Genomic DNA, 17,260 nt, shown 5'->3' on the forward strand with positions numbered 1-17,260 from the left:
GTTTTGCGCTGTTTTTTCTAACTATGTAGAATAGTAGCCTATGTAGGACTATGTAGAATAGATAAAACTCCAGTCAACAAATCTGTACGAACAATAAACGTTTTAGCAGTTTTTCGTTGAGTCCGCATATCAAAAGTGATTAGTATAGTAACGATATTACCAGTTCACCTTCAAGCAGTTAAATCACGTTGAAGATGTTCAGTCCAGCTTCATTTCGGTGCGGGTCTTTCTTTTTGTCAAGTTCACATTCGAACAAGCTCTCGGCATCAGTGTTGTAAACTGGCGCACAGTGTCATAACAGATGGCGGACAGCGTGAGCAGGAGGCTACCCACGGGTATACCAACATGCTGGGCAACTTTGTGACTCCGTTTTAAGTGCGGAGCATTTCTTAGTCGCCCCTGCGGCGTCGGCTGCCGTCCATACCCCCACTGCGCATTCTCGGCTCGTCTCGTGCCGGCAGCAAGCCTCTACCTCCCTCCCTCCCTCCCTACCTACCTCCTCTCCGTCCCTCCCTCCTCTCGATCGAACGCGGGCGGTGTGTATTAAGCGGCGGAGCACGCGTTCGGAAATCAGTCAAGGGCGTCTTTACTTGGCTTTCGCTTGAATTGACGTTTTGCTTGACTCGAGTAGATGCGATGGAAGCAACAGTACCTTCAATCAGCGTCCCACCACTCGTAGAAGGCAACGTTACCCCACCCTCACCGTCGTCGGCGTCAACAACAGCAAGCAACGCAGAAGACAAGGCTGCGAAGGGACGAGCATACGACGCTGAACGCAAGCGTTTGAAGCGAGCTGCGGACCCGGAACTTCGTGCACGTGAAGCTGCTGCGAGGCGCAACGACAGGCTGTGGATCCTGAACGTCGTGCTCGAGAAGCAGCAACCGTTCGTGAACGTCGAGCAGCGGATCCATCACTCGGGCAGCGCGACGCTTCTGCGAAACCCAATTACGCAACATTCACGCGATACCCCCACCACTATGCGACGCATTTACTCGAGTTCCCCCCGTGGGAAGATGCGGGCGACATTTTTTGTAGGCGCGTCGCGCGTAGCGTTAATGTGCCTCGATGCGCGCAAGTGTGCTGGCGAGGGGGGGACAGGCGTTGCCAACAGAAAAGCCTGGAAAGAGTAGTTAGGCTTGCTGTTATATCGTCTGCTACAATAAGAATATTGCCTACTAAATTCGCTAGAACAGAATTTGAGAGTAGCCACAAGGTAGTCACGGAGCCAACCTGAAATCAACTTTTCCAGACGTGGTCGTAAAGTAGCCAATTTGGAGCATTGTAGCCACCAAGGCAACCATGATTGATGTCTCGAATTAAATACCGTGAAATAAACGAAAACTGGCGTGGAATCGCACCTAAGGCGCTGTGCTTGTAGACTTTAAGCCAATCCTTCGATACACCACACAACTTCACAAATCCGTTTTATATTGTGACGCCTCATGGCGCCAATCGACTTCAATTTGAACCCAGGACGCGGAGTGATGACGAAAAATGAAGCAGAACACGCTGCGGCCCGAGAGCCGGTGTGGCATCGGTCACAGAAGCGGAATGCATTCATAGAGGATTCAGCTGTCCTTTAACAAGCCGCCTTTTTCACGACGCCACAGTGTAAGCGCCCTTCTCTTGGCGGAAAAGTCGTCAAATGCCTCTTGATCTCGGAACCCTTCGTTCTGGCTATACGAGTTGTCCCGGCTCCAGCAGAGATTTTATCTCGTGCCACATCTCCGAAGAAAATTAACAGTCACCCTCCGTCGCCTCCAGACCAGCACGTATGCCAAAAGAATCACATGCACCAAATGCCCTATATTTGCCCTTTCTGCAATGCCCCTGACAACGTGCCCGCTCCACGGCACTCGTTATGACGAGTGAAGGTTTGCAAGTTGCAAACGCGAGCACCAGAAGAAAGAAATCTGGCAGATCACACGCACTGTGGAAATCGATGTAATGAGAAGCAGCCAGCAAAGAGCTGTATAGTTATTAAACTGCTAAGCGCAAAAATTTAACACGGTACACATACAAACGACGAGGACAGGCGCAGACTTCCAACTGATTTTTATTACAAAAACGCACACATATATAGGCTACAGACCAGAATAATATCACATGCTTATCCAGGCACCTAAAAAAACCAAAACCAAAAAACCTAAAAGGCAAGAAAGAACCCCCAAAGAACCATGATATCACCTTGGGACACCACGTGCCGAAGAATTCAAATACGTCAATTCTTTTTCCGATAAGAAAATGGACGGTTTACTGATGCAACTTCCTTGAGCTATTGTTGCGGCCTCAATTATAATTCTAGTGCCTTCGTTAGGCTGCGTCGCGCGAATTGCGCTGAGCAGTTTCATAATGGAATACCAACTAGCCCAATCCCACACTTTACTTCAAAGAGCTGTATAGGTCGCCTTGTTTGCCTCTGAGGCAAATGAAGTGATTCGTGTCATTACACTAGTTCACTGTATGTCGTATGTTTGTTATGCCTTCGTACAATCTTTAATACAATGAAACGTATATTCTGGTATATGCAATGCATGACCTGTCGTTTCTGTTCTTCACGCTCTCATGTCATGCCATACCAATTTTGTTGTATATTCAATTAACGAAACGGCTGGAAGCGCACCAAGACAGTGTCGTGTATATCCTGCCGTACATGGCATGCATGTTATGATCTGCGTTTTAGGACCTGTCATTTATGTTCATCATACAGCCACGTCGCGCAATACCAGTTTTTGTGTATATCAAGCTAGAGAAACGCTCGCGAGCGCAGCATGAGTGTGGCATGTGAATTATGCCCTACACGACATGCATGCCATGACTCATAATTCGTACGACGTAGCGCACCACAACAAGGACAGAGAAGAGGGACGCACAGACACAGCGCTAACTTGCAACTAATGGTTTTATTTGCGATCACACATGCCTTATATACAACAACAGTGAATCGATAAAACCGAGAGAAAAACATATAAAGATACAGCACAAAGCCTGGACGTGTCATCACTAATCACAACAATCTGCACCCAACAACGTTCAAAGCGAAGATTCCAGATACATCTTTTCTTTAGCTGACAGAGCCAAAGAAGGCACACTCACACATTTTTCTTTATTTTTGTCGATTTCGTAGGCTTCAATTATTTCTCGCGTGGTTCTGCCGCGGGCCCTACCCAGAATACGTGTATTTGGAAACATTGGGGCGCAACCACACCTCTGACAGTGAATTCCTAAATGATCAGATACAACTTTTTCTACATTGTACTGGTGCTCCCTAAGTCTTTGGTTCACACACCTTCCAGTTTGGCCTATGTATACGCGTTCACATGTCAAAGGGATACAATACACAACTCCTCGACTGCAAATGACAAATTTTTTTCCCCGTGCTTGATCGCACAATCCCGCTTCCCGTTACTCTCAGCATTTACCTTTCTGCACATCCCTTGTAATCGTTCGGGAGCAGAAAAAACCACGTCCGCACCGGCCTTCCTCGCTATCCTTCGCAAATTATGTGAAATGGCATGCATGTAGGGCACTGCAGCAACCTTGGATGCCTTAGTAGCGTGAGCAGGAATGTGAGCCGGAAGGGAAGGGCAAACGCCGGGGAGCCGGCAGCCGCTACTAAGGCATCCAAGGTTGCTGTAGTGCCCTACATGCATGCCATTTCACATAATTTGCGAAGGATAGCGAGGGAGGCCGGTGCGGACGTGGTTTTTTCTGCTCCCGAACGATTACAAGGGATGTGCAGAAAGGTAAATGCTGAGAGTAACGGGAAGCGGGATTGTGCGATCAAGCACCGGGAAAAATTTGTCATTTGCAGTCGAGGAGTTGTGTATTGTATCCCTTTGACATGTGAACGCGTATACATAGGCCAAACTGGAAGGTGTGTGAACCAAAGACTTAGGGAGCACCAGTACAATGTAGAAAAAGTTGTATCTGGTCATTTAGGAATTCACTGTCAGAGGTGTGGTTGCGCCCCAATGTTTCCAAATACCCGTATTCTGGGTAGGGCCCGCGGCAGAACCACGCGAGAAATAATTGAAGCCTACGAAATCGACAAAAATAAAGAAAAATGTGTGAGTGTGCCTTCTTTGGCTCTGTCAGCTAAAGAAAAGATGTATCTGGAATCTTCGCTTTGAACGTTGGCGGGTGCAGATTGTTGCGATTAGTGATGACACGTGCAGGCTTTGTGCTGTATCTTTACATGTTTTTCTCTCGGTTTTATCGATTCACTGTTATTGTATATAAGGCATGTGTGATCGCAAATAAAACCATTAGTTGCAAGTTAGCGCTGTGTCTGTGCGTCCCTCTTCTCTGTCCTTGTCGTGGTGCGCTACGTCGTACGAATTATGAATCCTAACCAACTAGCCCGGCAACGTGCCTTAGCAAATGCCATGACTGTCATATTACCACCTGTCATTTATGTCCGTCGCACAGTCACGTCATGTGTTACCAATTTTCGTGTAGATCAAGCTAGCGAAACGGCCGCAAGCGCACCATGAGCATGACATGTAACTCATTTCCCCCACGACTTGCCTGTCATGATTTTCGTGTTGCCACTTGTCATTTATATTCGTCATACAGTCACGTCACCAAACACCACTTTTGGGGTATTCCAAGCTAGCGAACCAGCCGCGAGCGCACCATGAGCGTGGCGTGTAAATAATGCTGCACTTGAAATGCATGTCATGATTGTCATATTACCACGTGTCATTTATGCTCGTCATACAGTCACGTCACGCAATATCAGTTTTCGTGTATGTCAAGCTAGCAAAACGGCCGCGAGCAGCCCACGAGCGTGGCATGTAAATCATGCTCTACGCGACATGCATATCATGATTATCATGTTACCACCCGTCTTTATGTTCTTCATACAGTCATGTCATGCAATAACGATTTTAGCTTATATCAAGCTATCGAAACGGCGGCGAGCGTACTATGAGCATAGCATGTAAATCATGCCCTACAAGACATGCATGTCGTGATTGTCATGTTACCACCTGTCATTTATGCTCGCTATACAGTCACGTCACACAATACCAGCTTTGGTGTATGTAAAGCTGGCGAAACAGCCGCGAGCAGCCCACGAGCGTGGCATGTAAATCATGTCCTACACGACATGCATGTCATGATTGTCATGTTACCACCTGTCATTTATGTTTGCCATACAGAAAGGCTTCGTCGTACCAATTTTGCTATATATCCATGTAATTAAACGGTCGCGAGCGCCCCGATACATTGACGAGTGCGGAGCCAAACCACTGCGTTTTGTTTAAGAATGCAAACTCTTTTTCCGTTAGGTCAATAGATGTTCTGCTGATACAAGAAGCTCCCGCTTTCGCGATTTCCACTGCCTCAATAATCTTGTGGGTTGTCTTATTTTTGCTAGTGCCGATGACGATGCAATTATCTAGCAACAAAGCAGTTATTTGCTTTGTCGGCCTAGCCAGGACTCTCAGCGCCTGCGCGCACGGTTCAACGTATATGTTCCGCCTCTGTTGAATAAACATTCTGTTGGAAGTAAGCGCATCGTCGAGTCGTCACTTTCTTTGTCCGTGTCTTTTTTGTGCGCCACAAGTTTCACAATGTATCACCACCAACAAGCCCATTTTTACGTTCTTTCAAGTAACTGTTGCTTTGGGAAATGCACCCGAATTGAGAGACAAGAACTTAATTAAAACGCGAGACGCACTGCTGGCTGCGTCTGGCTTGGAAGACCAGCGTAGCCTTCTGGACCGGGCTCAAGCAGCCATAATCGCCCGCGGTTCCCAGACTACAGGACGACATTGGGCTGGCATGGATTAGCCTATGCTCGTTGTTTTATTAATGCACGATTATTTCACTCTCTTGCAAGAAGATTCTGACCGACGTCATTTGGGCGCACGAAAATGGAGCAGCGAAATGAAGTTTATAACGCAATCTAGTGGTTTGAAATGTGCCTAAAGAGCAAAGACTGTGAAGCTAACTTTAATGCACGCGTCAGAGTTTTGCTTATTTCGCGAAGCGTGCGCAACATAACGGTTTCGTCTTGCTAAGCGCCCTGAGGTCCGACACGAAAAGAGCAACGTATTTTTGGACACAAGGGCGTCAGCACTTTGTACTTTGCAAAAAAATGGGTCGCATATGATGTCCGGGCTGTAAAAAATGATCTCTTGGCGCAAGAAACTCGGCTATATTGACGGTGAAGACGCGACAGTGGATGCGGCGCTATCCAAAAGAGAAGGAAGGATCATAGGTATACCGCAAAATCCCGAGCAAGCTCCTTTTTTCTGGAGATTTTAAATATCCGCGACTGCTTCATTCACTGTTTTTATTCGCTTATCCAGGGCTAATAACGACAGTGAATGCATGCCTATTCAATAACGCATTTCATTGGAAGCACGCGCGGCTCTTCTGCCGCTATCTTGAATTTTGACCCATCACCGAGCAAGGCCCCCCTCCCCTCCAAATCTTGTCGGATTACCTTTCACCGCAGGGGGGCGCTTGCTGGGGATTTTACCAGAAATCCAGGAAAAAAAGTAAAAGAAAAAGGGAGAAGGCGCGTGTTGCAATTAGTTACATAAACATGCAGGGTGGCAGAAAAAAGGCAAAACGGTTAGAAATTGAGGAGCAGTTAAACAAAGAACAGATAGACGTCTATGCGGTTACAGAAACACACCTTAGAGATTCGGAAGAGCCACCACATATTGAAAATTATAATAGAGAAGGGTGTAACAGGATCATATCAGAAAGGAAAGGTGGGGGCGTAGGAATGCTAATTCACTGCGGTGTCAAATGGGTTAGAGTGAAACAGACGTGTTCAGAGCACCTTTGGGTTTTGGGCACAGTAGGCGGAAAGGAAACGTGGCTAGGGGTAGCCTACTTGTGGACGGGGAATAACTGCACAGAAAAGAATCAGGAGATAGTGGATTGCATGAGTGCGGATTTCAGGAATTTGGTAATGGGGCCGAAATCAGCCTTCTAGGGGACATGAATGCCTACATACATGATCTTGACGGATATTCAGACACCAATGGGAAGTTATTACTAGATCTCTGCGAGCAACATAGTCTGGAGATAGTTAACAAGGGGCCTAAATGTGACGGCCAGGTCACGTGGGAAGTCGGAAACAAGCAATGAAGTATTGATTATTGTCTCATGACTGAAGGAATTAACCGCAAGCTGAGAGAAATGAGAATAGACGAGGAAGGGATTAAAAGCTTCGGTAGTGATCATAAAAGAATAACATTACAAATGGGATACAAAACTGAAAATAAGAGCATGGAATCAAAGTCTGGCAGCTCGTATTTAAATGACAAACAAATAATAAATATAGCCGCAAGAGTCGAGGAAGAAGTAGGCAAAACACCAGGCAAGGACTGGGAGTATTGTGGGCTGTTACATTTCATGACGAAGGATATAGGGAAAGAGAAGAAAAACTGTTTGCTGGAATGAAAAGAGAAAGCCAAAAAGTTGGTGGAACAAGGAAATCCGGGAAGCGATCGAGAAGCGACGAGAAGCATCACGGGATCATACAAAGGCAAAAAAAAGGAAAAGTGGCCGCAGGGCGAAGTCTAGGAAATATGGGAACTATATTTAGGGAAAAAATCCGGTGTACAGGAATTAGTCGAGCAAAAAATTAAAGGTAAAAGTGAACGCTGGGTGACAGAGATTCACAAAAAAAGGAGGCCGCGCCTAGGATATTTTGGAGCCACATAAATGCGCTTGGTAGGAAGTCTGTCCCAATGCAACAACATATTATAGATGAAGGAGAAAATCAATGGGAAGGGTACGAAGGTAACAGCCGATTCGTTTAGAAAGAGCGTCCAGGGGATTTCCCCGGTGAGTAATACTGTGACGGAGAGAGCAACCGAGGAAGAGCTAGTACTTGAGAATTTCAACGAGAAAAAGGCCGAAGGAAAAATTCCAAAGCGCACTGCCACGCGTTTAGATGGGGTTCCCGTTAGCGTCATTAACGAACTACGACATAAGACTAAAGAAGCATTGTTGACAGCCGTAGAAAAATGCTTAAAGGACAGACAGATACCGGACAGTTGGCGAAAAAGTAGAATGAACTTAATCTATAAAGGCAAGGGAGAAAAGGATAAGATCCGCTCGTATAGACCACTAACCATTCCATCGGTACTATACAGGTTGGCGATGCAAGCAGTAAAAATGAAAATAGAAACATGGGCAGAACATAACGATACTTTGGGAGAACTTCTGAACGGATTTCGAGTCGACAGGCGGTTAGACAACAACCTTTTTGTTCTCACTCAGTGTATAAAAATATCTAAAATAGAAAATAGGCCCTTGTACGTGGCTTTTCTAGACATCACTGGGGCATACGACAACGTTAATCAGGAAATTTTGTGGGATATATGGAAAGGAATGGGCATAGGGGACGACTGTATACAGCTTTTGAGGGGGACATACCAAGAGAATACAGTTTGCATAGAATGGGAAGGAATGAGTAGCAAATAGAACGTTGAGATTAGCAAGGGGCTGAGATAGGGATTTCCTATGTCCCCGCTATTATTCATGCTGTACATGGTGAGTATGGAAAAAGCGCTAGAAGGTAGCAACATTGGATTTAATCTGTCACACAAACAGGGTGGCGTGATGATTGAGCAGAAGCTTCCAGGTTTATTTTATGCGGACGATATCGTCTTATTTGCGGACAGTCGAGATGACATGCAGTGGCTGGCGGATATATGCGGAATGCAAGGTGAAGCTCTTGGACTTGGATTTAGTGTAACGAATTGTGCACTGATCGTATTCAATTATCCCTGTGATCAGACGATGCCAATACAAGGCCAAGAAATACAGAGGGTAAGCGAATACAAGTACCTTGGAGTATGGGTAAGTAAGAGTGACAGATACATGGATGTACAGGAAAAAGCCTCGGCAGCAAAATGAAAGAATAATGCTGCAATAATGAAGCACAGAGCGTTGTGGGGATACAATAGGTAGGAGGTGCTTCGAGGTCTGTGGAAAGGTGTAATGGTTCCGGTGCTTACTTTTGGGAACTCAGTGGTGTGCATGACGGCACAGGTGCAATCGGGATTGGATGTAAATCAAAGGACTGTGGGACGCCTCGCGTTGGGTGCTCACGGGAAGACGACAAATGAGGCTGTAAATGGCGATATGGGATGGACAGTTTTTGAGGCGAGGGAAGCTCAGAGCAAAATAAGGTTCAAAGAAAGGCTAAGGTATGTGAAGGAGAGTAGATGGGCAGAAAAGGTGTTCCTGTTATTTGTATAGGAAGAGCGTGGACACATAGTGGAGGAGAAGAAATAGGAGGCTCACTAGTAAATGTACGGCTGGTAGTGTAAGTAATATGTCAACAAAGAGCGTTAAGCGAAAAGTCAGAGAGGTGGAGAGGATTTACTGGACGGCAGCTATGGAGAAAAAACCGGCTTTGAATAACTACCGAAATGGCAAAAATGAAATAAGGAGGGAGGCATTTTAGGATAATTCAAGGGGAAGCGCTTTACTGTTTTAAGCGAGGTCGGGTTGCCTTAGAACGCGTAGTTATAAAGCGAGGTTCAGTAAAGAAGAAGAACAGTGCACATGCTGCGGGAAAGATAAGGACACGGCGGAGCATGTTCTGACTGAATGTGGAGACATCCACCTAGGTGTACGTTTGGGCACGAGCCTACATGAAGTCTTGGGTTTTAGGGACAACAATGGAAAGCTGAACACACCCGCGATTGAAATAAGTAAGAGACGGTGAGAGTATTGGTGGCAGAAAATTAGAGAGAAGGGACAAAAATAAAGATTGAAAAAAAATAAAGACTGTCTGCCGTAAAGGGCAGAGAACTGGGCTAGGAATTTACGTTTTTTTTCCCTCTAGTAAGATAGATTTTATCGAAGTAGAGGCCAACATAAAGAAAGAGATTTTTTTTGTCGATCCAGGTGGCACACTTGTCACCACCCCGTTATAAAGGGGACGCTCATAGCATCCATCCATCCATCCATCCATCCATCCATCCATCCACGGTAAGACGATATATAGTGAAATACGTTTCCCTTTTCACTAACGACCAGGCGCTCTTAAATCAGAATGAATATTAAGAGACATGTATAGAGAGATGGTAGTGACGCTAATTCATTACGTACAATACAATATACGCCTGCAGTGCTAGCAGTTTGTGGCGTCATCCGACTAGCACGCCCAACCTCCGACAACAAGAGCAGACGTTTTGCGTGGAAAGATACATGTAATAAGTCATAGAGGGATGGCAAAAGAAGCTGTTTTCACTGCAACACAATATCGCCACGCACATTGCAAAACGGTTGCCGCATGAAATACATAAACCTAAAAAATGAACTCCTTTGCCAAGGTTACTGCATGATACCCAACCAATTGCTCAATTTATTATACTTACGCATAAATATCGCGTGAAATATCACTTGATCACGCAAGCACTTTCAAGGGAAGTACCAACTTGAAGTGATCCTCTCATATGGTGGTTAGATCCACGCGCATTTTTTACCTCTCTCTCATAGATACAGACATTTTATGTAAACGCCACGAGTTACCATGTCTTGAAAACAAATTCAGTTCCTATTCGTGAAATTCTTGATTGTTTTAAAAGCTGGGAGGACGCTTGAGCTTCGCCTTCAAGAGTCGAGCGTAATCAGGCCCCGTGCCTTATCAGCTGCTAGCCTAGCTTGGGTTCTCGGTGCATGCCTCAACCGTGCCGCTAGGAAACGAATGACTGTGCGATTTAGCCTTTTAAAACTATTCTGGAATGTACTGCAAGTACAGTTGTTCAGTGGCCACTAGGCCATAATTCTTCCTTCTGCAAATCAGCGAAGGCCCCAATACGTGTCCGTAAAGTAACACGCAAACCTACACGGCTGCGCACTTTGTTGATGTTTTTCCAGCTGATGATGACTTGTAATGAGTGGGCCTTTAAAACACCCAGTCGTCGCTGAAATTCCCATATCTTAACCCCTGGCGGGATTCTGCGCTTCTGCCACGCAATATTACATGTGTTTAGGAGACTCCTCCCACTACAAAACACTCACGTTGTGTTTTTTTCGAAGCTCTTTGAAGCAATGGCGTGGCTCTGTGGGAGAACACGTGCTTGCCGTTCAAACAAAAGATTTTATTCTTTATTTTATTGGCATCTTTCTCGATTTTTCGGTCACGGACAATGCTGATTTTTCGCTCACAACCATTAACGCCGACAGCGGAATTTCTGTGAAAGAAGCTATTTAACGCTATCGCGTTAATATGTATAAAATAAACGTCGCCATACAAAATGCTTTGTTCAAATTCCATCGACTACTCGCTCCATGTTAGACTGCAGGAGCGCAAACACCAGGGGCGAAGTACACGGGCACAACCAGCACTACCTTCACACTGCAAACGGTTCGCGATCGTGGCTGTTTTTTTGTAAGACCACCGCATTTTACTTGGATAAATAGGGCGATTTCGTGTAGTATTTGCAAGAGCATTCAAATTGGCCACCATCTTTTCACAAAAAGAAATAACATCACGACGAACAATACGAGTGCAACACAGGGAGCGCCACCAGTGTGTTATGCTGTATCATCGGTTACAACACCGAAGCAAGAAGGAATTAATAGTTATCGGACAGTTAGGTATTTTAGAGTGAACATCAATCTGCTCTAATAGGTACAGCGGCTCAGAAACTACGACGCATGCGGCATGAAGTGGATATAAAAGGAATATGGATAAAGTAGGAGGCGTATGAATGCACTTCCTGTTAAAAAAAAGAATCGGTCTCACTAAAGTCACACAAATCTTGCAAAGCATCATGGGCCGAATGCACATACCAAACTTCCCAGCGACCGAAAATTTGTCGTGATCGTAGCGCCTGTAGTATTACACTGACGCAAGAACTAACCAACCACAATGAAAGAACAAAAATTGGATGCAGGCCCACTTTTTTTTAATATTTGTTCTGTACTGCTTCCGTCGATGTAATCCTAAGCTCAATACAATGGTGAACGTATACCAAATAAATCGGTTAGTTTATTTACTACACAGAAAAGCGACAGAACCACTTTTTGTCTATCAATTATTACAAAGTAGCCCCATATTGACCATACACCTACGTATTTAATCTAGTGTTGGAAATAGTTGCCGGAAATGCTAACAGGCGACGGAGACAACGCCACCCCAGGCCTATTGAAAAAACAGAAAATATTTTTCATCTTATATCTGCGAAGTCTACTATACACCTAGTAGTAGCCATAAAAATAGATAATTAAAAAAACAGGAAAGGCCAAACAGCGTAACAATCAAAGGGAGCGAGCGCGAAAAAACGAGATCCATTCAATCCGAGACACAGTGAGCATACAAGTGCAAAATGCTAGGAATAAATGACACCGCTAAGAGTACAAACCATGACACGTGAACGCAGTCCTGTAAAGGTTGCGCTAACGAACGTTGCTTTCACGTCACTGTCATCTTCCTCTATGCAATAGAATTAAATTTATTGTATTCATCTGTACTGAGCGGCTATCTGCTTATTATTAAAAAATGCACAGGTCTTTTTTTTCGAGGTCATGCGAGCTGCACGCGGATATGTAAGAAGGCGCGTGAGGCTTGCAAGTGACAGCTTTGTCATCATTTTGTTTTGTACTTATACGAGATACAGGATGTCATGTTCGTGAAAACAAATATGTCCAAAAGCGCGACTCACCTGTCGATGCTCATGGCTGCCATCGTGAACGCGGACGAGGCTACAGTCAAGTTGGCAACGAAGTTGTTGAAGATGCAGTAACCTTCCCCGAAGGCCCAATGGCTTTCCAGCATGTAGACCAGGTTAAATATGGCGTTGAACGTGGCCGTCAGAGCGTCAGCGAGGGACAGGTTCAGCAGGAAGTAGTTGGTGACGGTGCGCATCGTGCGATGAGCGAGCACAATCCAGACCACTGCGGCATTGCCAACCACTGCCGTGGCAACCATGAATCCGAACAGGCAAGCGTACACCAGTTGCGTCCACCATGGCAACACCCACTGCCGCTGGCTGTGCACTTGGATCACCGGTGCGCGATCCCTTGGAGAGGTGTCGTTCAGAGACTCGAGCAAGGTGCGCAGGAGGGACACGTTTTCCGGATTAGCCAGCGAATCATTCAACAGTCGGTCCAGGAATGCTGCATCACTCTCTGCCTGCTGCGCCATCCTAGCAGGTCCCCACTTAGTGTACGAGCGTCTATCTTCCACCGCGTTTAGAGCTCTGACTACCCCCTTCACTGCACTGATTGTTCTGTCCACCGAATATTCAAATTTAGTGTCTAGCGATGTATCCTTTAGGCATGTCTCGCGAGCGCTATTGATAAACCTCGAAAACAAAGTTTTGCGCCTATTTTCTCCGCGTAAGTCGTAATGCACAACACCCTAGCAAGGCGAATTGCGGCACGTTACCCTATTGCGGATCTGCGGGGCACAGCGAGAGCCAGAGAGATGATAATCACCAGGCGCACTGTCATGTATGTAACCCTACTTCTTGGAAGTAAGTGCGCACGGACATAACCGAGAAGTGTTCTGTTATTTCTAGAAATATTAAATATCATTTACCACTCTTGTCGAATGCCTCGAGATGAGTGAGATGAACTTGCCCAATAAGCAACAACGCTGCTGCAGGAACGAAATTGCCAGTAGCAGCGAGAAAACTGTAGCCAATATTCGGGAAATTACAGAGTCGTTTCAGTAATTGTGAATATTTGTTTCATCCAGATAACCGCACTTTTAAATTAACGAGTTAACGGAGCAGAGCTGGAATTTCGCAAAGCCGAAACTGTAAGTTTCGATTTTACACGCCCAGAGCAATATCAGTATAATTTTCAGCCGCATTAAAGCCCTGCACAAGTTACATCATAGTCCCACATAACTGGGAGAAATGCGCGAAAGTTATTTGCCTTAATAAAATTATTTTTAACGGGTAACCAGCAGTACAATTTTCACTGCAGTCGAGATCGCTATCTTGTCAAAACATGGTTATCTATAGATAATAATTGGAACTGGAGCAGTTTTTTTAATAACAAGTCTGTGAAGCTTTCCAAAGGACTATTCTACGATTGCTTATTAGCATGGGGCAATATAACGTTTCCTCCTACGCGTTCAAGCGCCATTTAAACACCAGCTTACAGTTTGGCCAAGTTTTACGTAATCAGTGGTTAGTGAAAATCGTTTCAAAGCATCAGAATCCACATAAGTGAGCACTTTTCACTAGATAATCACCTATTACCTACAGGTTAGGTATCAGATACCTACGGAAGGTACTCTAATGGTTAGGCTAAGTTTTTGGGTGCGAATGAAGATGTCCTTTGTTGCACTCAGGATTGTTCATTGATGATTCGCGCCGCGTATGATAACCAAGAGTTCTGTTCGACTTACGTGTTCTTGACATGCGGGGGAAATGAGAGGCATAAATCTTTGTTGAAGAATACAGGGTACGCCGATGTCACGCACACACACGTACACGTGTTTGTCCGATCTTGGGGCGAAGATGCCGCATCGCTGCCTAGGCCCAACCGTCCCGCGCGAGCGCTGCCGTGCGAGTGGTTCCCTGCCGAGGAGCCGCCGGAGTTATTCCATCGATCTCACAAGCTAGCGGGCGAAGCATCCTTTTTATTTATCTTTCCTCTGGCCCAGCGAATCCACGGCAAGAAAGTCGCTTCGCGTCTGAATGACGTCATCGGAATTCGCTGCAGCGCAGCCGGACAACTTCGCTTTTGTCGACGAGTGAAAGGCGCGCGGAATTCAAAACTCCCTTGCTTTTCTTCTGTGCGCGCGTGCGTGCGTGTGTATAATATTTGTTAGGGTTTAACGTCCCAAACCACGATTTGTTTATGAGAGACGCCGTAGTGGAGGGCTCCGGAAATTTTGACCATCTAGTGTTCTTTAACGTGCACCTAAATCTAAGTACACCGGCCTCAAGAATTTTCGCCTCCATCGAAAATGCTGCCGCCACGGCCCGGCATTCGATTCCGCGACCTGTGGGTCAGCAGTCGAGCAGCATAACCACTAGACCACCGTGGCGGAGTGTGTTTGTATGTGTACGCGCGCGCGCGCGCGCGCGTTTGTGTGTGTGTGTGTGTGTGTGTGTGTGTGTGTGTGTGTGTGTGTGTGTGTGTGTGTGTGTGTGTGTGTGTGTGTGTGTGTGTGTGTGTGTGTGTGTGTGTGTAATAATAATGAAGGTAATAATGGATCGGAATAATTTACGCTTTCTCAATTTTCTTTCTTTCCATGAATTTCCGTGGCAAGGACGTCGTGCGTGCTTGACCAAGAGGTGCTACGGCTGTGAGAAAGCAGCTTCCTCTTCGGCGGGCAGCAGAAACGAGTAGATCAATTTCGCATGTTATCGCGATGATGGCACAACGCAATTTCACGCACCCTGTGCTTGGACCGCAGAGAAGATGGCGCCCTGTGCTCGGCGCCATCTTCTCTTTAGTATGGCTGAGCGGCATTCACTGCACTCTTAAAAAAACGGAGTGACCCTCTCTCCTTTAAGGGGGAAACGGCGATGCCCCCAATGTTTGTCTTCAAATGGAGAAACCGTTCCTCCCCCGCCAAAATCAAGATGGCTGACGCCCAAGCTAGTGAAGCGAGCAATAGCTATAGGCCTAGCGAGTGCATCGATTCTCGACTGATAAAGAATATGCGGCACTGGTAATCACAAAAAGCGGTCCCACTGAGCTTAATATCGAACGATATGACAATAAAATCCAACAGACAAACCTGTAGTGATGAAAACCTCGCGAAATGGAACGACGGAACTCGTACGTTTCGATAAGCCAGCGAGACGGCATTCACTTTAACTGAGACGGATACTGCAAAGGTGCTCTCACCCGGAGACTGTACGTTAGGCTTGCTATCTTTATTTCTCGAAGCATCACACGGTGTAGCCACGAGTTTACGGGGCAATAGGCCCGGACTTGTACCTCCAAAATGTACATTCTGTAGTATCAAAAGGATCCCGGCGCAGCAGAGCATAGTTTCGATAGATGTTCAACTTCATATAAGTAGGTGGAGCTGTGAGAGCGCCGAAGCCGTGAAGTAGGTGGTAGCTGGCGCCATCTAGAGGGACTAAACAATACTAGAAAAAAATTGTTTCTCACTGAGGCGGCGTACGTTCATACTACGCTATGGCATTCCGGCAAGGTGGCCCCATTCATGGATTACTCAAGGACATCGGAAAGTTGATACATATTTTATTAATACGCACACGTTCACTAGGCAAACACATAGTACACACACTGAATTCAATACATACACAATTCATTCGCATGTATAAAACCTATGACAAGAACAATTCACTACAGACGCGTACGTACAGACGTGTTTACACATACCCCTCAATGTAGTGCAGGCCCTCATATAGTCACTGAATTACAGTAGACCATGGTGGCACAAGCGATGTGTCAATTTTCTTCAACTCTTTGCCATTTCATGGCTGCATCACAATATGCGCAGACATTATTAAATTGTAGCGATGGCTTAGCCAAGCGCACCAGTTAACCTAAAGCCGCATAAAAATGAATGATATATTTACAGAGTTGATTAAGTTAGTGCGAAAACGACCATATTGATAACCGTTCATACCATTCCGACAACATTTTGAAGTAGCGCCATCCTTCGACAGCGGCCACAGATAAAATTTCTCTCTCTGATTTCTTCATTTACTGTGGGAGGGCGCAACATCGGCAACATGCAGTTCAGGTTCTGTAGCCTTCTGGCCTTCATCGCGTCGACTTCGTTATGTGGTTTGGCGTTGACATCTGTTCACATTCTGTTTAAGCGTTGACCATAAGTATGACGATAAGCCATGGATTTGTTCAATTGCTGGCCCTTCAATGACAATGCTTCTGATGCGGTACGGCCGCCTCATTTTTTCATTTATTTACCCTAAGGGCCCGAAGTGGGCATTACCTAGGGAGGTGTAACAATTCATATGAACATCCAAAAAGTGTAAATAGAAAACAAAAACAAAAGAATAGAAGAACATCCTGAAGAGAAAATTTGCCAGTAGTACGCTGCTTCTCGACTTACATCATCGCACAACATTTCCTACGTTATACAATAAATAAACTTACATAAATAATATAAAACGAAATAAACAAAAATAAACAAAAAGAACAAAAGAACATCCTGAAGAGAGAGAGAGAGAGAGAGAGAAGGAATGTAGGAAAGGCAGGGAGGTTAACTAGACAATGCGTCCAGTTTGCTACCCTACACATGGGGAGGGGGAATAGGGGAGTAAAAGAGAGAGAGAGAAGGATAGACACATGTCACATCACACA

General features: G+C 45.6%; 1 protein-coding gene across 1 annotated transcript in view; it reads right to left on the reverse strand.

Moving 5' to 3' along the window:
- The window catches only part of LOC119397698 (tachykinin-like peptides receptor 86C), a 907,940-nt gene extending 894,801 nt beyond the window's left edge, over positions 1-13,139 (reverse strand). Inside the window, exon 1 of the mRNA XM_037665326.2 lies at positions 12,658-13,139. Within this exon, the coding sequence (XP_037521254.2) occupies positions 12,658-13,139 (482 nt within the window). The remainder of the gene's footprint in view (positions 1-12,657) is intronic.
- Between the last annotated feature and the right edge of the window lie 4,121 nt (positions 13,140-17,260).

Source organism: Rhipicephalus sanguineus, chromosome 1, assembly GCF_013339695.2.
Source record: "Rhipicephalus sanguineus isolate Rsan-2018 chromosome 1, BIME_Rsan_1.4, whole genome shotgun sequence".
NCBI classification, from domain to species: domain Eukaryota; kingdom Metazoa; phylum Arthropoda; class Arachnida; order Ixodida; family Ixodidae; genus Rhipicephalus; species Rhipicephalus sanguineus.